The following is a 24,171-nucleotide window of genomic DNA, read 5'->3' as shown; positions in this document are numbered from 1 at the left end:
GAGAAAATTGGACTATTTGTAACCAAAAGAAAAAGACTTGAAATATAGGATTCCCCAAACACTGTTCCTCGAATGTTAGAAAGTGCACAGCATTTTTTTTTTTTTTTAAGAAAATAGATTAGATTAGATAGAGTTGGGAGACGTCTCATTTTCCCTTGAAGTAGAGTTCAAGGCCAAAAATCTGTCCAGAGATGGAGTTTCAAATAAAAAGCTAAGAGGATGGCCAGTGTAATCCAAGGTTGCTATTGTAATTGACTTGTTAGCTAATGTAACAGCTGCCTGTTGGCTTCCTTACAATAGTAATTTTATCAAGTGCAGAAAAAAGATATCGTGACATGGCATTCCATGGTTGTTTGTGAGACTTGTGTTTTCTAGCATCCTTAGCCAGTGTATCTGCTACCTGGTTACCCTTCCTATGACCAAACAACAAACCAGAAAAATAAACACAGGTTTTCAGGATCTTTAAAGCTTCATTGATAATGGCTTGATTCCTCCATGGCACTGTATTGTTTCTTCCCTTGGCAAAATCTATAATTCTTTGGCAGTCTCCTTCAATTCAGAAATCATGAAGGTTCATATCTTTTGCCTATCTTTGCCTCATCGGAACCGGCTGCATTATTCATCGAGCAGTGATAGCTGAACCTGCATCGTTGCGAAAAATTAATCCGGATCCTGCATTTACAAATTTATCTATCCATTATATATGATAGAGTACAAGTTATTCTAACAGGATAGAGCACAAGTCATTCAAGGGAGGAGACCAGAAATTTAAATGCCTCTGTATTGCAAGTAAAGTTTGAAGGCTAGTGTTGGACGAATTTTGGAAGATTCTCATACATCTTTCCTTCCAAATAAACTAGCAGTTTATAGACACAACTTCAATAATTTTGTTTCCAGTCGTACCTGTAATCCAGTTAGAATAGAACTCCATAAAAGAAGATTCGGTATTCAAATTTATATTCAAGTTTACAGTAGGAGGTAGCATCCATCCAGATTTGGCATAGGGATGTCTATTTAACTTGCATGAGTGTCCTGTTTATTTTGAGATTTGGTGCGTGCATCCGTACAAACTTGGGTTCTTCGTTCGACCACTAGATCTGATCCACAGCCTGGGTCGTTTAGGTGAGCATCACTCAACTACAACGGATAGCACCGTGCAATTGTGATCTTCATAACTTCGCCGAGTTGGTGAGCCTCTTCGTTTCTAGAATTTTCATAGCTGATTATCTTGGATTTGAAAGTCTCCTTGCAACAGCGCCAACTACTCAATACTTGCAGCCCTTAAGTTTTTGTAACAGTAACACTTAAATTGGGAGGAGATCGACTGGTGAATACAAAACACTTAACCATATAAGCGTGGTATTGGCCATTGAAGTACTAAAAGTTCATTAGGATGGGTTTGATGCACCCGTGATTTTGAGTGATCAAAAACTCCCGACTCAAAAAACCCTCTGTGCTCCCCTAGTCAAACAAGAGACATTAATCAAATTAAAATATTGATATGACTAACCTGGCTGAACACACTGAAGCAATCAGCAATCAGTAACCCACCTTTGACCAAGTCAGGGATACCAGAGTCAGCACCCGTAAGTATTAGTGACCATGGCGCATGGGAGTCCATCAGCTCATTTATGCTCTGGGACTATGTTTGCTTCTGTTGACATGTTGGGGGTTAGTTCAGGCTAGAGAGAGAGAGAGCAATTTACACCCATGTTAAAGTTACACATACCCTCAGAGGGAGGGAGGGAGGGAGGGAGGGAGGGAGGGAGGGAGAGTACCGCCAATATCTGAATTGGATTTAATATTGAGAATCTCAACTTCCAAGCAGTGGACATAATCGTCTCTGCAACCAACAAATATTCGTCCACCAATCATCAATGGTGAAGAAAATATGTCCCCTGGTAGGTCTATCTTTGCAAATTCTTGCAAAATTGGTCCCAGCACCTTATTTTCTGATTGCTTACCCTCTCGTGAACTGTTTAAGTTGATCCTAAGTACATAGATGCTTCCTGAACTGCCGCAAATACAGATTAACCTGATATAGAAGTGGAAGACAACACTTAAAAGATGCTTTAAGTAATTACAGAATATAGTACCAATGGTTATTTAATACCTCTCTGATGGATGCGATGGATCAGATATCAACTCCAAGCTCTCATCAACAAAAGCGGATGAAGTGATCGGATCTCCAATACTGTATTTCCACACCAAATCTCCTCCTTCCTGAAGCAAAAAAGAAACTTCGTGACCAATAAAAATTTGTCTTGAAAATCTGTAAATAATCTTCCACCTCACCACAACCTCCATCAAAACTAACTGTCTGCCACAACCAAGTACATCACTCATAGCCAATTTTCACAAAATATCAGAGATTAGAATTTAGGTTCTAACACTTAAGCTGGTTTCTTACAATGTCAGATTGTATTCTCAGAATACATTTATACGAGGACGTGAATAGTACAATCCTAAGCTGCTAAGCAATCACAGCATTATAATTTCACAAAAACTGGGTCTTTCACTTTTTATTCTTGTCCTAAAATAAGTGATAATTTCTTTCTTTTTTTATATGCTATTTTCCAAGCAAATCCTTACTAATAACTATTGTTGTTTAAATTTCCTCTAAGAAATATAAAGAATTAATAGTCATGTTTATACTCGTTGCTTAGGTCCTTTACAAAAATTTCTAAACGGCATAACATTTACAAATACCCGTTTTTAGTTTGTGAGATATACCATTTCGAAGTTTGAACACACAAGGATAAAATACTAAATAAATTATTCTCTTTCATGTTTTCATTAAAAATTTTGCAAATACCAAAAGTCTCATTTTTATGGACAGGGAGTACTATTTATTACCAAAAGTCTCATTTTTATAGACAGTTATCCAAAGTGAATTGAGAAAAGCAGCAATTTATAGCATACGCGTATCCTAGCCTTACCAATTCGAATGAGTAGACACTTCCATTTCTGGAACATACGAGCACCTGAAAGATTGATCAGAGCAAGCAATCAAAAATCATAATGAAGAACAGAACCCTTCTAGTAATACAACTTCTAGCTATCATCTACATGCTGATATTACACCAGTGATAATAGCTTTGCCATTATTTTCTCACTATTTGGAATTCCGGGAAAACTTATCTGAACATATATCATTAGTTTATTACATCTATATCGAACTGGAAAAGGAGCACACCTGATAAGGAAGTACACATGATAAGCATGCTCCAGCAAATATTGGACCATCCGCAAGTGCCTGAGGAGAAATCAATAGTACTGTCAGTCACCGGAAACTAGTATCAAGCAGGTAGTGTAATTGATGTCTTGAAGAAACAACCATGATAGCTTATATAATGATGGGTAGTGCCTTCTTATATGTTACTGTATATAAACTCTACGATTTGTAAAGGATGAGAGAATCACAAAGCCAGTTGTAGGAGAACACATTTAAATGAAAAAACAACCTGTGATATTTATTCCAGGAACAAAGATTGACCTTAGAAAATGCTTAAGAAGATGTTTGTCCCCCCTCCCCCTAGTAGTACGTCCCAACCAGTAAGTTGATCCCCACTTGGTTAGGCATTATGACAGTTAACATATGGGGACTTATTCCTACCTTGCAGTGGAGCTTGCTAATTGCAATCTCATCATCCCTGTTCTTTTTGTGCACATATTTGCCTTCTAAGGGGTATACAAACTCCTAGAACAATTTGAGGTAATAAAGACTTAAGGTTTTAGCAAACGCTGAAGATCGTGTACGAACTAATCAAATGACCAAAAGGCCTCCTAAACAGAGAATTTTGTGGCTGATAGACTCGCAAGTTTTTCTAGAAACCAAAAGTCACCTACGACGTGGTGTCCTCAAACTTTCTCGAAGTATGGTCAGAGTGTAAAGGTACTGTAGCCATATCCTTAGTTTTTGCATTAGAAAGTTGTTGAAGAGCAAAAAGGCAGATATGTCACAATTGTCAGCAACTTATATTAAGCAGAAGTAGGCGCATATAATGTGTACACACCTTCCAGACAACAGATCCCCTTGAACTTAATGCCACAACATGTCCATCAACTAAGCAGCAAATAACTGTTACATCGAAATTTGTGTGAAGACAGAATCTCATATCGATGAGAACAAAAAAGAGGAAGTATTGGAACAAATTTCCATGCAATAAATAGATAGAACAAAATTATTAGAATATCATACCGACAAAAAAGAAGGAACCTGCATATGTTATAGAAACAAGACGAAATAACTCTCTAGTGGAAACTAAAGTTTAAAACAGGACTTCTTTTTGAAGCAGCTCATATGCAGTGCCAAATCTTGTTAAGAACAAATGAACTACAGTATGAATACCATTGCCATGCACAGAGCTGATGGAAAGAGATCCAAACACTGGTACTTCCAACTCGTATACCCATTGGGCGCTAAATGGTGAAGTCTGTAAAAAAAAGAGGACAAAATAGTGAAACACCAATCAAGGAACATCATAAGACAAGTAAATTTTCACCCCTCATAAAAGAAAAAATCTATAAAACCCAAAAAGAAAAGTAAACAGAGTGTTAAGTTTTCCACATGTTTTATCATAGGAAGAGCTACTAGTTCCACTGAAGAGCGAAAATGATGCTGTACTAATTCTGCATTCGCGTTCTCAGCTGTAACAGACCCTTAGATACGTCATATCTCATAGCTTTCCCATGGTAATACAGACACAGCACTCAGCATACATGTCACAACTCACACGTTGCAAACCAGGATCTCCAACCAGCATTAAGAACTTTAGTCCAGTATGTTGCTCATTTGGCTCTCATAGACAGATATTGTGACCCACTATAAGAATAGGAATAAAGCAAGAAGAACTGAAGTCCTGAATCACCTAAAAAAGACCATAAGCATTTATATCTTGCATACCCGAACTGATAAAGCTGTCACACGCCCCTTAGTAGATGCCACATAAAGCATGTCTCGGTCCTAAAGGAAGAAACAGCAAACATTAGCTGCTAGACAAATAATAATCAAGAGAGATGCAGCCTATAGGGAATTGATTCATGAGGAGAGATATTTGCTCCACTTCGTGTCCAACATGTAGAGTGGACCCTATGAAAGCAAGATGTCATGATCTCATTAATGGACTGTGGGGATGGTTAACACCCCACTGATGGGCCATCCTAAGCTCACCTTGGACCCAACAAATAAAAAGATCTACATGGCAGAAGATTGATGTGTGTACTTATTGAAATTGGTTAGATGTATATCCTAAGCATCTCTTACAAAATCCATCAGGAAATGCAGCATTTAAGTGAATATTATGCTGTAAAATCTGTGTTTGGCAACTGACTTGCTATCCCAAAGATCACAAGCTTATAGTGCAAATGGCTTTCTCGTCGGACCCATGCACAAAAGTGGAGTAAATATAAAACATGCCAAATTGCCAATCTAGCCCACTAAACGAAGCCCACACACTAGAGGAACATAAGAAGTCTTGAATAGTCTTAATGAAATAAAAGTCTTTGGGGTCAATAGTCATACTCTCAAATAATAAAGGATTTTATTTATTACATACTAGAGGAACATAAGAAATCTCGAATAGTCTTTGGGATCAATGGTCATACTCTCAAATGATAAAGAATTTGGTGCTGACGAGTTTCGAACTCGGCCATTGGTATCATCACCCAATAGCTTTACCATTACAGTGCAAAAGGGTTTGATGTCCTGTCTTTCCCCAATTCCTAGTCACCAACTTATAGTTATTGGTATGTTATGAGTTTTTATAGGCTCGACGAATGATCTTATCAGAGACGCTGTCAATCCAGTAAAACGTACCGTATCTATCGAAGGCGAACCGTAAATGCTGCCACCACACGAGATGGTATAAACGCAAGTGTGGTTCTTGTAATCCAGAGCATATAGATTTTGATCGTAGGACCCACACCTGCAGAGATTTTTTTTCTAAACTTTTAAGGAAACGAAGTAATACAGATTCCAACCTTGGGGTCTGTTCGTAGGATTATACTTATGGCCAAGTCTAAATAAAAGCATAAAAAATTTCACATGCTTAGAAACATTATCCTAACTGTATAGAAGTAATATACAATCAAATACACCCCCTAAGGTGGTTTTGTAAGTCTCTGCGATCCAAAGTCAATCAGAAACCTATACTAAAAATCGAGAGTGCAAGTGTAAGTGGCTGGAACCTAGAGCATTACCAGATCAGGTGTCTGCATTTGTCCATAAGTGGCTGTGACTTGACCTTCAAATTTCAATCAAAAATAGCAATTAAACAAAAACGAAAAGAAAGAAAAAGATAATCTATGTGATACAGAAACGATAAAACTTAGGTAAAAAAGAGTAAATGAAGAAAGGTTATAAGTCTAATGAAAATGATGAATTACCACAACATTGTCTTTTAGGATCTAAAAAATGTCATCATCTCAACTAATCCAAAAAGACTTTTCTTTAACTATTTGCAGGTCCAAATGCATTTCTGAGAGATAACACTACACCATGTCAATGCAGTGTCTAGCACTTTAGGAGAACAATTATGCAGTATATGGTTTATTTGTTTCGAGATTCTTCTTCTTCTTTCTATTTCTTTGAGTAAGGTCTCTGTCCCACCCTTAAAATTGTGTTTAAAAAGAAAAATGAAAAAGTCACCACTGTAACAGCTAATGAATTGCAACACTCAGTGTTTCAAATATTTCTGAGAACTCTTTCAGAAATAAACATCTAAATATAAATAGCTAAATTTTTTAGAATGAGTTGATCATCTTCTGGGCACACTGCTAGTTTTCTAGCGAATTTTGGTAAGAACCTCTGGGATGTGTCAATTTGACCTGTCAGAGTTCGGCCCAGAGAACTTGAAAAAAATTAACTCAAGGATTTTCAGCTGAATCTTTGAAGATGACCCCTTCTGCAATGACTTGATCCTTAACAAAGTATAACAACCAGCCGATAAATATAAGAATGTATTACTGTAGATGTTATTCAAGATTGTAATGTCTGTCTATTCGTCAATTGATTTATTGAGAATATAGAGAGATCCTTTCTCATAGATATGTGTTCCTATAGAAGGAATTATAAGGAAAGAGGAGATCCTTTGGTATCTATAACAATTCACAAAGCGGATGCAAGCATAGGCAATCCAAGAGCACTACATAAATACAAATGATTTGAACAATGCTAGACATTTGCATAACATATAAATTTGTAGATAATTCATTATACATTAACTGTATATAAGAAAAGGAGCAGTTCATAAATATTTGAACAATTATAGGCTCTCTGTACAGTAAACTCATACCTCGCCCTGTGTTTGGAACGCCCAAGAGATGATGCCAGTCATAAAATCAAGAAAATAGATTTTTCCTTTGTAACATCCGACAACAACCTAAAGAACCGTCAAATGGTAAATGAGTAAAGATCCAAAGTCATATTATATGAATCAAGTATTCAGGTAAGGCTATAGAAAACAGAACCTGAGAATACTCATCAACAATTGCTGCTGAACACTCAATTCGTCCTTCCAATTTGACCTCCCATCGAGGGGAACCACTGATCAAAGTACATTATTATAGATGCAATTTCAGAGGTGGCCTAAAATAATTCGACAACCGAAAGTAAACACACTGTTATTATTTAATAGAGATCAGAGATAGGTTACCAATGTTGTTCAAAAACCTTTTATGACTCTAAACAACCAATGATAATTATACTGAAAAAGCTAACATCGATGAGATGAAGTTATTTGCATAAAGATGTGCTGAAACCGAGCAAATGTGCATCTCAAAAGATCATACAAATTCACAGATGAAACGAACCAACATTAAGGAAGAAGTTGTAAGTAACATCTTACGGTGACTTTATTCTTTTAGGTGGCTTAACTAAATAAGTTGAAACAATTAATCAACCCAGAACATGACACCATGCTCTCAAAAATCATTTTTGCAACCAGCAGTTCATGAGTTCTACTGATTCACTGAAACAGCTTTAAAGGATGTCTCATCTTGCTGGTTAATTCGACCTTCTGATGTTTGAAAACTAAGTGTGGTAAAATATAGTTGTTTTCCACCGTATACTTAACAAATTAAGCAAATAATGACAAAGCAGCACAGATACTCAATTTTATACCGCTACTATATCAACTGTAAAAAGCAGCACAGATACTCAATTTTATAGTGGTACTATATCAACTGTAAAAAAATATAATATGAGCATAACATTGTGTATACCAGTAGCACGCGGAAACTGTTCATACCTCATGGCATCAACGCATATAAATATATGTGAGTGGGAGCCAATAAATAAATAAAGATCACCATCCTTCAACACAACAAGTGGGGACGCATCGACACATGACCTCAAATTAACCTTCCACAAGGCACGCATAGATCCTCTTACATAAGTTGGAGCTTGAACTGCAAATCTTGCTTTGCATATACCATCAGCCCGATTCTTCCCTCTACATACTATCTTGTTACAACGGCTGAATGAACATGTAGTAGAATTGCAAAAACCTGAAGTCCATGGGTTCCTTCCTATCAAACCGATGTATAAATCGGAATCCAACTTCGAATATTTAGAACCAATAGGTGAACCATCATTTTTCCAGGACGGAACTCTCTCTGAACTTTCTGACACCTCCTTGTTTTGTATAGAAATTAGTGAGCTGAAAGAAGGATAGTCAGTGATCTTTTGCCTTTTCAGCTGCTGTTTCTGATCACCATCAATAGTTAAATAACCATTGCACAAAATTCCATTGTCTAGTAGATACTTCAGAAGCTTAGATGGCTTTGGAAAGAGATATAACAATCTCATGCTGATCCCCAATTTATGAGCAACTTGTGCTGCAGCAATAGAATTGCCACCCATCTCAAAAAAATCAGTATCATCAGCGATTTCTCCAACCATCAAAGCATCACAAAATGCCTGTCAGAGTATATAAACATTAAATCCAAAGAATGGAAATCGAAAATTGGTTCATAAGAGTTCTAAAATGAGGGAAAACTGAAACATAAGAACTACAGCATTGCCTAATGTACTGACTTCAGGAAAATGTCACCTCAACAGACCGGAATGATATGGAGACTTTCCTTGTCGCACAACAGTCCAGATCACTAAAGCTGGAAGCAGTACATATGAAGAGACACATCTATTTTTGGTTCAAATGTAAGCATCATATACAAGACTCAACAAAATTGACCACACAGTACTATAAACAATCAGGAATACGAGTGTAAATTTGTGCACCCCCTAAAAACCGGGATGCACACTCCCAACCTTCCCATTGGTCATTTCATCGAATATGAGAGATAAGTTGCTATTATCTCTCATATTTCCGATGCTTACATCAATTGTTATATTAAAAATGAAATGAAATGACAATGAGAAGGTAGGGAATGTGCACCCTGTTTTTTAGGGGGTGCACAAATTTACGCTCGTTGTTTAGCACCTTAACTTGCAAGCAGGAAGCATTATATGTCTAAGTTCCAAATAATGAAGCATTTTTAGGTTACAATAGTATGGCAATACGAACTGTGAGAAATATATGCTATTTGAAGTCATCCCAAAATAACATGGATACTAAAAATTTGTTAGTTTAAGGAAGTGGGAAAAAACCATCTCCGGCAAATTGGTTGAGATTTCAAATTCCACTTAAGAATCCAAATCTGGTTAATACCAGCAAAAACATCTCTAAACAAAGTTCTAGCACCATGCCAAATGTGTCCGAAAGAAAAGAATCGGTTGGAAATGGTTTTCTCCCACTTCCTTAAAATAAAGAATTTTAGCATCAACTTTCTTTGAGGATGTCTTGAAATAAGTGACACATACTAAGCTGAAGAAAATTACCATTGGAGATGCTCTTACCAGCCTAAAGAAAATTGCAAGGACCTAGAAAGTATGAAATGAAATTACCCATAGAATCCAAAATAATTATAAAATCAATGATAAGTAGTTTCTTAAACTTCCATAAACGCGTAAAGCCAGCATACTCCCTTAGAATAGATAGCTTTCTTCTTTCCATCCAAATTACTATCAAAGCATTAGTTTTCATTATAGAATTTGGAAGTCATAGTGTTTTATTGAATTATGTAACAATGCTGAAATATGATCCCATGGTTTTAAGTATACTTGGTTTGGATACTTCAGCCCTATGTGTTACTATAAACCAGTACAACTTCCATCTAGCAGATACTACATAATGGGTCGTAAATGTCCATCTCCCAGAGGCTTTTAAAAAAAACAGCTGAGAATGATTAATGACTCAGTGATCTGTTTGATCCATGTTTTTTGTTCAGGTATGGCAACTTGATTACACTTCCCAGGAGAAAGAAAAGGTTTAGGAAATGATGAGTTCCTATTGTTAGAATATCAGCCTCTAATCATGCTTTTGATACGCTTTATTAGTTACTAAGCATGGTTAACCAAATTAGGATTAGAGGTTACACGTATGCTGATATGGACACCTTACTTTACACCTAGGATTACATGTTATACATCTGAAAACTTTGACATGGATATGAACACAGAGAACATGCTTTATGCTTAAACCTAATCATGTTTAAGTACAACTACTTCATACTCCATCATGCTGCATGCTTAAGATTAGGATATACAATCAGTACATGATAAACAAGAAATACTAGAGTTTAGGTATACCTGTATTAACCTTATTGAAGACCAAACAATAGTCATCAGAAGATACCCTTAGTTCCTTGAGAAACAGTAGGAGAGAATAGCTTGCTGATACCTTAGACTAAGTTCTTGTTCATCTTAGATTGTTGTTTCTCTATAGATAATCACTTACAACAGAAGACTCAATGCTAAGATCTTTTCTTGGAAGTTCTTCATCCACTTCTAACACCCTTACCTTTTCTAATGGCAGAAATAAAGTTTAAGTAAGGCTAGAAGGGAGTCCACCTCCAACTAACTTAGACATGTGTCACACACTCAGCCATCATGAGGTGGAGACACATCCCTTAACTAGATTTAATAAACTAATATGCCCACTTTATGGATTAACTTGATGTACTTTGGCCTTATGTACACATCCCACAAAACAGAAAGTTTTGCCTTTGGTACATGATCTAAACCTAACACACACACTTGATTAAGATTAGGCTAATCCGGTTTTGTTAAAGTAAACATGATTTGCTGCTAAACCATAAAAAAGTCTAACACCTATAACCTCTTGCCCCAAAAAATTGGCTCTTCTACTACAAGGACAAAATTACTATGTTCTTCAAAGAAGCTTTTAATAATAGATCCATAGCCTCAAATAAGAATTTTTGAGTGGAAGAGGGAAATGACAGAAAAGAAAAAAGTACAAATGGTACATATAGAAGAGTTAGGGGCATACCTTTTTCACTACTTGCAAAAGACCATGATCAGATGGAGCAGCATCAGCATGACTTTCAGACAGTTCTATGGAAAACAGAGGATTGGAAAGCAAAGCATAATCTACTTTCCCAGTGGAAGACATAGGCAATGCATCCATACAAATGTAACGACTAGGAACCATTGCTGAAGGAAGCTTTTGGCTTAACCAACTTTTAACACAAGAGAGCATATTTTTGTATGATTCTAACTCTCTTTTCAATACTATATAGGCTCCAAGGTAGCTAGATCCTCCTTGACCTTTATCAGAAATTACAGCAGCGTCAACCACATAGTGATGGTCCCTTAAAACATTTTCAATTTTCTCCAAAGCAACTCGTTGCCCGTTAAACTTTATTATGCGATCTTTTCTTCCAGAGAAGACTAAATCACCGGAATGCAGCCGTTTGGCAAAATCACCGGTTCTAAAATGTAACTGCTTTCTAGCATCCTGGAGTGGAGGACCGTCACGAAGTCCAGAGTCCTGAAGCAATGTTACATAGTCCACAGATGTAACGGCAGGATCTTCGAAGTATCCAATTGACGTACAGAGGCCACCAACATAAATCTCGCCTTCATTGGGCTCATTTGGATCTCCAACAAGCACAACATTACAGTTAGCAATAGGTGTCCCAATTGGCACGCTGCTTAGTACCTCAGTCTCCAAAATCATTGGCAACCTTCTACAGTTAAAATATGAGCAATCACCTGAAACCTTCAAATCCATTTTCATGTGTTAGTAATGATACCTAGAATCAACAACGTTCAGTATAATACGAAGGACCATTTGAAGTTCCTTTGTGAACCCAATGCCCTGTACCACAAGCGCACACATACAAATGTGTATTGATGAGCTCACCTCAGTACTTCCATACAGGTTCAGGATTGTAGTTTCTGGCAAAAGTTTGCAGATCGTTTCCCACAAACATACAGGAAAAACTTCTCCACTCATTATTAATATACGTAAGGACTTCTGGATGCGATTACCAAGCTGGCCTTCTTTAGCAAGAAGAATTCCTCTCATCACCGATGGAACAATAGTCAACCTTGAAATACAATAAGCCTGCAAAAACAACAGAATAAATTTAGACCACAAAGTAAGGCATTTGATGTTTTCCATACAGTACTTTAAGAGAGTCGATAAAGAATAAAATCAAAATTTAAGCAGAAACTCCAAACTTTATAAGCGCAAACCAGCTTTGACATGCCCATGGATAAGAACCCGGAAATATGTATTTTTACCCAACACTCGATATTTCACATCAAAAATCTTCATCCTTGTGTGACAAGAATGCAACATCTCTCTGAAGAACCTCATGTTTGATATTTCTAACTTAAGTCATCACTTACATGGCAAAATAAATACCAATTTGTTAGGAACAACAGAAACTAAAAATTAGCTATAATGCAACAAAATGTGTGACCGTACCACAACAAAAAAACTAGCAACAAATCGCATACCCACGGAAATGTACCTTTACAAAATCAACAATACAGAGTGGATTTGCTTTTATCTCCTGACAAGGAGGTATAACCAATGGGGCACAATCAAGTATAGCACTAAGAAACTCTTGCAAATGGTCCACAAAGCTGATAGGTGTCTTGAACAATAATGTCTCTTTGAGTATTGGAAACAACTCTTTCATCCAAAAATATCGATTCAGGAGACCTGTATGTGTGGAAAGATGTCAATAGGATAGATGTGTAGTGCCTCTACATATATCACTAAAAGATCGAACCACCATATGTTTTAAGAGAACTCAAACTAATAAAAGAAGCTCAATTAGTCATTTTGTTCAAGAAGCAAGATATCAGTAAGCCACAAGTCTTTAGATGAAACAGAAGAGCAATTAAATTAATATCTCAAGCAGCGCAGAAACACGTATATTCCCTCAACCTCAGCAGATACCCCTGACAATTCAAATAGGTCTAGTAATGCAGACACGAACAGAAATCCTGAAAATAGGAAATGCCATGCTTTTGTGAAAAATACAAGATTACTTACCTTTCTCAGTGCCACATACACCTTTTGGCCTCCCACTTGATCCAGATGTGTACATCAAATAACAGAAAGTCCGTTTCCTTGTGCTCTTACAAGGCCAGACCAAATCCGACGGACTCGTATCCTCTTTGAAATTTACTTCAGTAGACATATAAAGAACAGGACAATTGATGTCATTCGCTACAAAATTTGATTCATCAAGTTGATTGCCCTTGCTAATTGAAGATTTACACTTGACAATAAGACAAACTTTTGCAGAAGACACGATCGACATTATCCTATCTTTTGGCCATGAAGTATCTAGAGGCAAAAAAGCTTCCCCACATCTTAGAACGGAAAGAATAGCAACTAAGTATTCCACAGAAGGTACCATGTGTATTCCAATAATTTTTGGAGAACAAAAGTCAGGCGTTTGTTCTTCAATTGGGCTTGCAACATTAGAAGACCCCATATTTGTATCGTAATCGGCCTCCCTGCCACAAAAACTACCTGCAAGAATCCCAAACTTAGGGTTTAGGGTTTAGCAATCCATTTTAATTTCAAGTTACAGTAAAGTAATCCAAGGAATTAAAAACGCAATACAATGAAAATCTTCAAAATCAACACTAACAAAACAAAACCTTAACCTTTTGTTGGTATGGACAAGTTAGGATCATTCGCACCATCAAGCACATGACGAATTCGACGACTTAATGACTGAACTGAACTTAAAATATCTGAGAAAGTAAATAACTTATCTCCTTTGTAAATCAAGTTAGTAGGAAGATTAAAATCACGATGACCATCAAAAAATTCATCTTCGTTAAAAGTGGAATCATCATCAGTATGGATGATCTTTTGATGCAACTCTCTGCATACCTGAGATCCACCTAAAGCATGTATAACTGCGATGGTATCAGGATTTTCAGAAGCAAGTCTGAAGAACTCGTGAGAAATACAACAACTGCGATTTTTTTCTCTCTCTTCTTCCATGAGAAGGAAATTATATCGAGTTCCCGCGACTGAGTCGAAAAATGGGAGGACTTGCAAGTAAGGACCTGTGTTCTGCCATGACACTCTTGAGAAATTTGTGAAAAATACTAGAACCACCCTATTATATGGGTTCAATATTTAGAAGCCCCACAAAATGGATCTTCCACTATCAACTCCATATTTTCAATTTTTGATATTTTTAGGCCCAAATTTCTTATTTTTGGGGCTTATCAATGGAACCGTATTTTTATAATACCTAAAATACCCATTTAAATGTAATGAAATGAGTCATCGGTGTATATTCAGTTTCATTTTCTATTTCATTTTCTCTCTCCATCTAAAACCAGAGCTACTCTCATTTTTAGATTCGTTTTTTAGGATTTTCTTGATTCGGTTTCCCAAGATCTAATTCTTCTGATTTGGTTTCATATTGATTAGGAAGAAAATTAGATCCGCGATTAGAGAGAATCAATTATATATGGGGATTTTTATTCTAGTCTCTCTTCTACTAGAAGAACTTAGGGGTTTTCTGATCAAGAGTTATGTCGTCTATGGCTGTCGATGTATTACGAAGAGGAAGAAAACGATTAGATCAATCGATATCTGTTTCTATATCTATTGGTGATGTTTCTGGCTTCGGAGTAAGATTTGATTTCATTTTCATTTAAACTATTTTTTTAGATCCATTTTTCGTGTTTTTTCAAAGAAGAAGTGTCATTTTTGAAGATCGATGGTTTGTTAGATCGATTTAATTTGTTACTAGATTGATGAATTTGTTAGTCAACTTAGATTGGAAATAGTTTAGTTGCCTCGTTCATTCTCTCCATGTGATGATTAGAAAATTGTTTTGTAGTTTGATTTCGTCTCATCTTGTTCTCTAGCTGTATGTTAGATTTTGTTATTGAGTGAAATAAATCTGCCACTAATGACCCATAGTTGTCATTGTGATCACTGAGTGAAATTTCATTCATTAATTAATTTGTTTTCATAATTTGTTTTCATAATTTGTATGTGGATCTGGATTTTTTTGATTGAAGTTATTGATTATCATTAAATGGAGCCTTGTCTCATTTCATTGGTATATTATTACATATAACTAAGAACTGTTTAGTAATCTTTCTTGTTCGATACTACTTGATCCTAGTATCCCGTATTATATAAATTGTTTATGCCGAAATGACTCGAGGGTTGTAATATTTACAGTTCGTAGTATATTTTTGGATAATCTTCAGATGTAGTTTAGCTTTTTTATTAACTAAACAGGTGGATAATTTGCATAAGCATATTACTGAATGTGTTGTTGAAGAGAATTAGTCTCACATATCTGATGCTAAAGTACTCTTCTACACTGTAGTCATTTTTTGTTTCTTTTTTATTTATGTAAATTTAGTGAAGTTACTGTTTATGAATTATTAGAGCAGATATTTTGTATTTAATTAGTTAGAATTTCCTAATTACGTTATGACTATTTGCATTTGCATTTCAGGAAAATACACACATTAGTTGGAGCATTTGGTGTTGGAGACTATGCGGATGGACGGATGTCACAACACCATGGTGGAAAATGGAGGGAATAATAATCGTTCTGTAATATCAAGCTTAAATGCCCCACCATTTGTACTAGTGGAGCTTTGTCGATAACATTAGGTATGTCTTGTAACAAGATATATTTCATTTTTTGAGTAGCAACTGTATAGTGGCATGTTCTAGGTACTATATTTGCTCCATTGAATGCTCTTTTGTTGTATGTGCACAAAACTGTTAGGTGAGGAAATGAGGTGCTTTCACTGGTGAAGTTAGAAATGCTTATGTTCAGCCTTTGTGCGTTTGATTAATTGTCTGTGTATGTAGGGCCAAAAATTTACATGTAGTTAACCGCCTTTCTAGACAAGACATATTTCGTTACAAATAGAAGTTACACCAAGCCTGAAATATTTTGTTCATATAAATGTTCTATATCAATCATGGACTATTTGGAGTTGTCAAAATCGTGTGCCTTATTGATAGTGGTATTGCTTAATCTTCTCAACTCATGCATTCATTTTTATATGTTCTAGTATGATAATTGAATACTAGTCAGTGTTTCATGCGTGAATAAATAAAACTTGCATCCTTGGTTATGCAGTGCCGAGATGCTTGTCAGTTTGAACATCTCCTGGGTTATTCTCGGCCACTCTGAAATAAGCGCTTTGCTAAATGAATAATTAGTTTTGCTTGCACAGAAGTTGAATTGTCATTGTTATGTATAGCTCTTGTGGCGCAACATCTTTTTCTTTGGTTAATCTTATTTTTATAGTTCGTATTCGATTTAGAAGTTTCCTAGTAGACCTTGTGATATACACAAGTTATTTACATGTGTAACATCTAGTTACACATGTTATATGTTTATGTACACTACAAGAAAAAGGGTCTATTGCCACTATATTTTGCCACATATACATAAATAATGTGGCAATAGGTTGGTTTTAGCCTCACCACACAATAGGTGTGGCATTAAGTAAGAACTTTTGCCACTTGCGTTGATAGATGTCGCAAGACATAAGTTTTTGCCTCGCATTACTTGGTGATGTGGCAATAGTTTGCTTTCTTTCCACATTGGTGCGGCAACAAGCGTAGAATAATTCATACTTATCGATTAAATAAATTATTGAATTTTCGTAATAATTATCCATTATATTAGGCGTTATATTCTCTCCTTAAATTTACGCCAAAACCAAATTTCCCTCTGTAAAATTCGTGAAAATAAAATTTTCGACTAAAAATCCACGAAATTCGCACACACGCCCAAAGTATGCGCACAATCTCAAACAAAACAGTTATATTTTTCTCCCGGAAGTCAGCCGGTGCCGGTCAATATAACAAATAAAGAGAAATAAAATCTCTCAGAACCTAGAAAAAGATTCTCTATCTATGCTTAAAAAAAAAATCTGCTCCAAATCAAAAACCCATTCAGTCGCAGCGATCTTAGATTCCTGTTTCTTCACTTTCACCAACTCATCCACAAGCAGCCGAGATACTGTCTTTAATCACAAACAAAAAGATTCCCATAGTCGAACTAAAATCCCTAATTTCATCTCTCAAACATCAAAAGGTGAAAACCCCTTAGTTGTGATTTTTCACTTATCACTATTATCACTTCATAGATCACCATAAATTATTCTTTGATTTTTTTCCATAATATTTGTCCAGAGATCTACTCATCACTTATGATAATATTGTGGTATTTTTCTCGTCATTCTCCAGAGACTTCTAGTAGGTCATTTTCCCTCCTTTATCTCTCTGAAATTTCAATTCCAAAACTTTTTTTTTTAATTTGTGTTTTTGATTGATATTTTTTTGTAGGGTTTCTTTCATGTGATCCAATTTGTAGATGAGTACGATTTCGATTCCCCTTTTTTCTGTATTAATTAGGGTTTTCTTACTTCTATTTTGGTGTGTTAAAGTAAAATCTATTTAATATTTGAAAAATAGACACTGCAGCTATATACTGATGCCAAGATTTACAGTCGTGGTCCAAATTTAACGAAGATTGCACATAGCCTGCCCCTACAGGCTAGATGATTCTTCTTTAGCAACTAAAATTTACACCAGTTTGTCGCTTCATGTTGTTTGACTCCTATCATGTAGTATCTAACTATCTTATCTAATATCTAATAGGAACTAATATTACATGTAATTCCTTTTGAGATACAACTTTCGTTTTGCATATGGTTTGTGTGTTAAATGTTGAAACATATTTTATTTGAGAGAATGATTCAAGCAAGAACTAGTATTCGCTGTAATTTGTATGCATACTCTATTTGGTGGTTGTCTAGCTTTCCCGTGACCGGTTAGCGATCATATATAAGAAACTTTGTTTTCTTAATACTGCTTATATTGATTTTAAAATCAACAAACTGGGGAGCAAGGTTAGCCCTCCACTTCCTAGCTAATGGTAGAACATTGAATTATTCTATATAATATTGTAGTGTTTAGATGTGAATTTAGTTGATGTTGTACAAGACGCTAACATTTGCTCTATAAGCAGTTGATGTCCCTAAAGAGAGAAAGGTCCGAGGTGATACCGCTCATGCATTTATGTAACAACGTGGTTGATCTGGATAACATCCTGACAGACTTGAGGAGCAACTCGTGAGACATGGGAAACAACTATCTACTCCTTGGGAGCATCCTCGCATACCTTTGAAGCAGCTCAATAGATCCGGTGACTTGAGGAACAACTCGTTAAGCCTGGGGAGCAGCTATAAACTGATGATTGCAATTATGTCTACCTTGATTTGAATACATAGAGTTCGGAAAATCACTTAAACATACACGTGAAATAACTATAATTTCTTGATGTTCTTTATCCGAGATGGTACTTCTCTTATAATTGTCGGTATGTTAGTTTGGGGAATAGATGTTTGCGATGGATATAGCATGGAATAGGTCTTGTGTAGTATAAAGTTTATTTACTTTCGAGTGAGGTCTTTATCCGAGATGGTACTTCTCTTATAATTGTCGGTATGTTAGTTTGGGGAATAGATGTTTGCGATGGATATAGCATGGAATAGGTCTTGTGTAGTATAAAGTTTATTTACTTTCGAGTGAGGTTAATGTCGAAGTTTAAAATTGTGTAAATCATATTTTTTTCCTACGGTTGACAGTAGTAAACTTGGATTAACCAACATCCTTTGTAACATCTAATGTGGTTTTAGTGAAATTCGAATTCTTCGTTATAATTCAATTTTTATGTATGAAATGATTTTCTGAAAACAATTTTACTGTATATCAATTACATATGATTACGGGTTGAACACGTTTTTTCCACATGCAAGATGTTTTATTGCTACACTTTTGTGGTGTGGCAATAGAGTTTCAAAAGAATATATAATTGGGAATAAGGATACTTTACTGCCTCATCAGTCAGCGTAGCAATAGAATTTTTCAAATAAAACAAAATATTTAATTAAAAAAATAATCAAATTGGAAAACCTTTTCGCAACATGTTATTGCCTCACCATTTGATGTGGCAAAAAAACGAGCTATTGCTACAGGGTATTATAGGTGTGGCAATAACTTCTTGCCACCCAGGCTGTTGCCACATGTGTGGCAAAAAAAAATTACGTGGCAATATGTTTTTGCTACATGAAACATGGGTTCTTGCTACATTAACAAGCTGTTGCAATATACTAGTTTTCTTGTAGTGGTAACTCCTAATTACACAAGTACGATGCATGTGTAACTCTGAATTACACTAGACAGATGCATGTGTAACTTCTAATTACACATACTAAAATGAAAAAACATTGCAACCAAAAAATTACACATGCCAGTTACACAAGATTTATGGATGTGTAACTGCTAGTTACACATGCTAATTGGATGTGTAAAAGTTTGAGTGCACCCGAAATGAAGTAAGCTCAGTTTGCTAGTTTTCATATAGCCTGAACTAGTTGCTAACTGAAACATTATACTGTAATAGTTCCCACTTAAGTTTGCATATACCCTTGTTTGTTGTTTTGTGATCATTGGCAAGATTGACTTTAGTTGAATGGTTTCGAATCTTTCGACTCATTCCAGGTATGTTAAAAGTAGAAATGATCGGCAATTGTTAGATGGTTTGGGATACAAAGATATAAGTTCATGTAGGCCAGTGTTTTGGCAATTGTTAGATGGTTTGCGCTACAAAGATATAAGTTCATGTAGGCCAGTGTAAAACAGTAACGGTCAATCAATCTCCAGTTGTATATTATTTGCATGGAGTTTATTTAATGATACGTATTTCATGGCTAGCATCTATGTACATTAAGAAGTCCACAATTACGTCCGGGTATTCAGTTTTTGTTTTTCGGTACTTTCTTTTAGTCTAACAGCTGCTATTTATTGCTTGAAGGAACTTAGGTTCGCGCGTACTGAAAGGACACCGACTTACTATGGGAAGCTAGAATATTTATCAACGCTTTGGGATATTTTGGAATTTTATACCTAGATAGACAAGGATGTTGGTTTTTGTCAAGGTGAGCAACGATGATCCTTAGCTCTTTACAGTAGAAAATGTGTATATAAGTCATATGCGTTAACTCTAGAAACACAAATAATGACAACTTTCCCATGCTTTTATGTGAGAGTGTTGGTAAAATTTCTAACAAGCTGTTGAGTTTCAGTCTTTCATATGTTATACCTAATACTGAATCTATTAATTTCCGACAGATAGTGGCGTGTCACTGCAAGCCACCTCAAGATGGCCAAGTTGGTGCATTGTTGATCTATACTCAAAACAGCAAAGTAAGTCCAACAACTGCTACCTTTTCTCATGTATATCTGTATCGAATATAACAATATATATATGCATATGCTTGTCGGCAGTTCCAGAAACACAAATAATATGTATGAGTAAATAGGAGTTACACAAGTAAGATGCATGCGTAACTTCTAGTTACACATATTATATGCATGTGTAAGTGCTGAATACATATGCATATTGTATGCGTACCAGCAGATTAAACATACATTTTATACGTGTCTCAGCAGATTTTGGTTTCTTTTTTATGTGAAACTTTTGGGTACACATGTCATATAAATATGTAACTTCTGAATACACATGAGAACTGCATGTGTAACTGCGGCTTACACATCTATCTGGATACGTGTCAAGTATACAAGTCATAATACTGATGTGTAACTGCGGCTTACACATGTCATATGCATGTGTAACTTCCTTTTACACATGCCTATGACATATGTAACTGCGATATATCATATTTAACTGTCGATTACATGTAATACAATTTGCTTGTCTATGAACTTTTTCCAGATTTTTTTTTAGCTGTTTTTACTTCTTTTAACTGCTTTAGCATTCAAAATATTCTTTTAGATTTATTTCATGATATTAATTGTCATTGTTTGCACAAACCAGAGATTTTTTTAGTAGCTTCATATAATACAGTGCACTATGACATTATTTTCTGATTATTGATCTATACTGAATCACTTTGAAACAATAGTTTCTTTAAGATAATAGGATGTGATTTCGTGTAGGTGAAACTGAATATACATTGTTGTATGTACTGTTCATTTTAATCTTATAAATATTGATTGCTTGTGATTTCGTGTAGGTGAAACTGCATATACATTGTTGTATGTACTGTTCATTTTAATCTTACAAATACTGATTGCCTGTTGTTACTTGTTATATTTCAGGTTTCAGATAACTTCATAAAAGCTAATTGCTTAAATGTGGTAATGGTCTCGCTGGAATTGGAGTTGACGCTGAATACACAAATCAGATAACTCTCAACTACACTAGATAGATGCATATGTAACTCTCAATTACACTGGACAGAAGCGTGTGTAACTTCTAGTTACACATGCTAAGAAATTATAAATACATGTATTTTTTTTGTATGCGTTCTTTTTTATGTGTAATTTTGCATTACACATGGCATAAGGATGTGTAACTTCTTGATACACATGTCATATGCGTGTGTAACTTCTGTTTACACATTCACACTATACTTTAATAATTTTGGGCTTAAATTTAAATTTAATTTAATTTGGGGCTTGACAATATATAAAAGGGCATGGATGTCTTTTAATAACTCGGGGCCTAGATTTAAACTTCTTTTAATTAAGGGCCTCATATTATGGGTTATCCATGGGTTGGGCCTTAGCCTAATTTTCCCATTTTAATTTTATTCAGGCCAAACCAGATACGTATCAGTCAGCCTGCCGATATGGCTGCAAAGTGAGAACACTCTTCAGTCTTGGCATAGGGAAGATCCGAAGGGTGACAACATAGACAAAAAAGCAAAAGCCCCTTATCCATATATATTATCTAGTGTAAAGGGAGCTAAATTGCCTTCGATTAACTTATTGATCAGGGAATAAAATTGATAGAAATTACAAAGTTCTCTTCATCTCGGACTTTGTAATTCCACAAGTTTCATATTTGTTCTTATATTGATTTTGGGAGGTTATATCGATTAGGCATCTTCGTAACATTTTGAAGAGAGTAAGTTATCCTAATTACTGAGGTTTGTTTGGTATTTTCTCTATCCTTGAAGATCCATTATAAGTAAACATATTTTCATTACCTAAAATAAGTATCTTTTTGATGTAAATCCACGATATATCAATAGGGTATCAATAGTTAATAGTATTCGCCGCGGCTGAGGCCCTTAAAGAATGTTATCTAAGAGAATGAAGTACACGAGGTCTTGCGAGATCTAAGAGACCGTAAAAATCATGGTTGAAGTTGAATTGCTTGGAGGGTCGATTTGGTCCCAACTACATTTCAGCCAGAAGTTTGATAGTAGGCTATAACTTGTAGCAGCTTAATACAATGCGGCGTTCAATGTGGACGAGATCCTGAGGGGTTTTCTACAAGATTATAGATTCCTTGTTAAAAAAAATTGGTATCTTTTGTTATTTTTTCCCGCATATATTGTTTGTCTTTATAATTATAATATCACAAGTGGTAATCATCCTAGATAATTTTTTAGATGAAACTGTGTAGAACTTACAAGACTTGTTTATGTGAGCTCAAGTTTTGAAATATTGATTACAAGACTTGCTCCTGTTGGAATGTGGTTCGTGTACAATTCGGGTACATACTAGGTTGACCTTGTTTTACAATCAGTTACAAGGATATTTTTTGTTGATAAATGGTTATTGATTGTACAAGGGATCGTTCATACAGGTTCACGAAAGAAAGAGTTGGTGGTGTACTAGGTACCCTCTCCTTTTCAAAACGTGAAAATATTATGCGAGACTTTTTGTTGAATGACAACCGTAGTATAAGAAAATTACAGATGGTTGAATGGAGTATGATTTGTAGAAAGAAAAGACAACGTGGTATGGGAATAAAATATCTCAAATCTATGAATGATGCTTTGGTGACGAAAAGGATTTAGAGATGTGTTAAAAATGACGATGTTGAAAATATATTATTAAAGAGATATATGGTGATGACTAATTATGGACTTTCCAAGATTCCAGTTGGTCCTTTTGGCATCTCAGTTTGGAAAGATGTTACGAGAAGAAGAAATATTTTCATTGAGAACGTTAGCTTCAAAGTTAACAATGGCATATATGTTCTGTTTTGGGAAAAAAATTGGTTGCTTGCGGAACCTTTGTATCGGATTTTCCCTAACTTATTTTTTGCTTCTAGATAAAAAAATCAATCGGTATACGTTGTTTTGGCTGACAATGCTGATAGTATGTTGTCAAACTTGCTCTTACCGTGTAATCTTTCAACTACCGCCACTAGAGAATATATTTGGTTAAGAATGTTTCTGAGTGTCCAGATAAACCATGATGAGGATGATTTGATTTAAAAGGATCTAAATAAAAATAAACAATTCTTTATACGGTCTTGTTATCCCAAGTTGTTTGTTCCATCTACGCCTAGAGTTTACCATGAGAAATTCACATTCATTTGGAGTCTAAAGGTTCCCCCTAAGATCATATTGAAATTACGAGGGTATTGAATGCGCCACGATCTTTTCGATATCAAGCTATACAAACACACCCTATGTAATTCAACCAAAACAATAATGACCAAAGAATTATTTAAAACAAGATGTTTGATATATATTCTAAGTTCGTAAGTGAACTAACTATGGGATTGTACCAATTAGATTAACATACATGTTCGACTACTTAATTATAATATGGAAAGTAAAGTAATGGCACGACATACAAGATTTTGTTAACGAGGAAAACTGCCTGGCAGAAAAACCCCAAAACCTAGTCTAATTTTGAATACTCTCGCATTTAAGCCGGTATCAAAATTGACCACTCTTTGTAGTTGAGACCAAGTACACATTCCTTATTTGCTTAGACCGCT

At 35.4% G+C, this 24,171-nt stretch overlaps 1 protein-coding gene and 1 long non-coding RNA gene across 8 annotated transcripts; one reads left to right on the top strand and one right to left on the bottom strand.

Annotated features, from left to right (window-relative positions):
• Nucleotides 1-229: 229 nt before the first annotated feature.
• Nucleotides 230-14,413, bottom strand: LOC113297631 (putative acyl-activating enzyme 19). Of its 7 annotated transcripts, none has more exons than XM_026546167.1 (22): nucleotides 13,997-14,413; nucleotides 13,374-13,859; nucleotides 12,844-13,037; nucleotides 12,228-12,431; nucleotides 11,352-12,083; nucleotides 9,054-9,143; nucleotides 8,250-8,920; nucleotides 7,471-7,546; nucleotides 7,296-7,382; nucleotides 6,202-6,245; nucleotides 5,819-5,927; nucleotides 4,907-4,966; nucleotides 4,352-4,436; nucleotides 4,017-4,081; nucleotides 3,197-3,256; nucleotides 2,940-2,984; nucleotides 2,114-2,223; nucleotides 1,965-2,035; nucleotides 1,779-1,843; nucleotides 1,552-1,654; nucleotides 904-1,461; nucleotides 230-642 (listed from the first exon to the last, which is right to left on the bottom strand). In XM_026546167.1, the coding sequence occupies exons 1-20, from the start codon at nucleotides 14,340-14,342 to the stop codon at nucleotides 1,643-1,645; spliced, it is 3,612 nt and encodes a 1,203-aa protein (XP_026401952.1). In that variant the 5' UTR covers nucleotides 14,343-14,413; the 3' UTR covers nucleotides 230-642; nucleotides 904-1,461; nucleotides 1,552-1,642. The 7 variants fall into 7 exon arrangements, with proteins under 7 accessions (XP_026401952.1, XP_026401951.1, XP_026401948.1 ...); XM_026546166.1 differs by having other exon boundaries at nucleotides 904-1,451; XM_026546163.1 differs by having other exon boundaries at nucleotides 230-672; nucleotides 1,779-2,035.
• Nucleotides 14,414-14,689: 276 nt separating this feature from the next.
• Nucleotides 14,690-20,250, top strand: LOC113292982. Its single transcript, XR_003331985.1, has 3 exons — nucleotides 14,690-14,983; nucleotides 15,829-15,989; nucleotides 20,218-20,250. It is a non-coding gene; the product is annotated as an uncharacterized LOC113292982 (long non-coding RNA).
• Nucleotides 20,251-24,171: the final 3,921 nt, after the last annotated feature.

Source organism: Papaver somniferum, chromosome 7, assembly GCF_003573695.1.
Source record: "Papaver somniferum cultivar HN1 chromosome 7, ASM357369v1, whole genome shotgun sequence".
Lineage (NCBI taxonomy): Eukaryota > Viridiplantae > Streptophyta > Magnoliopsida > Ranunculales > Papaveraceae > Papaver > Papaver somniferum.
The sequence above is the reverse complement of the archived record's forward strand: the minus strand, read 5'-3'. Positions and strand labels throughout refer to the sequence as shown.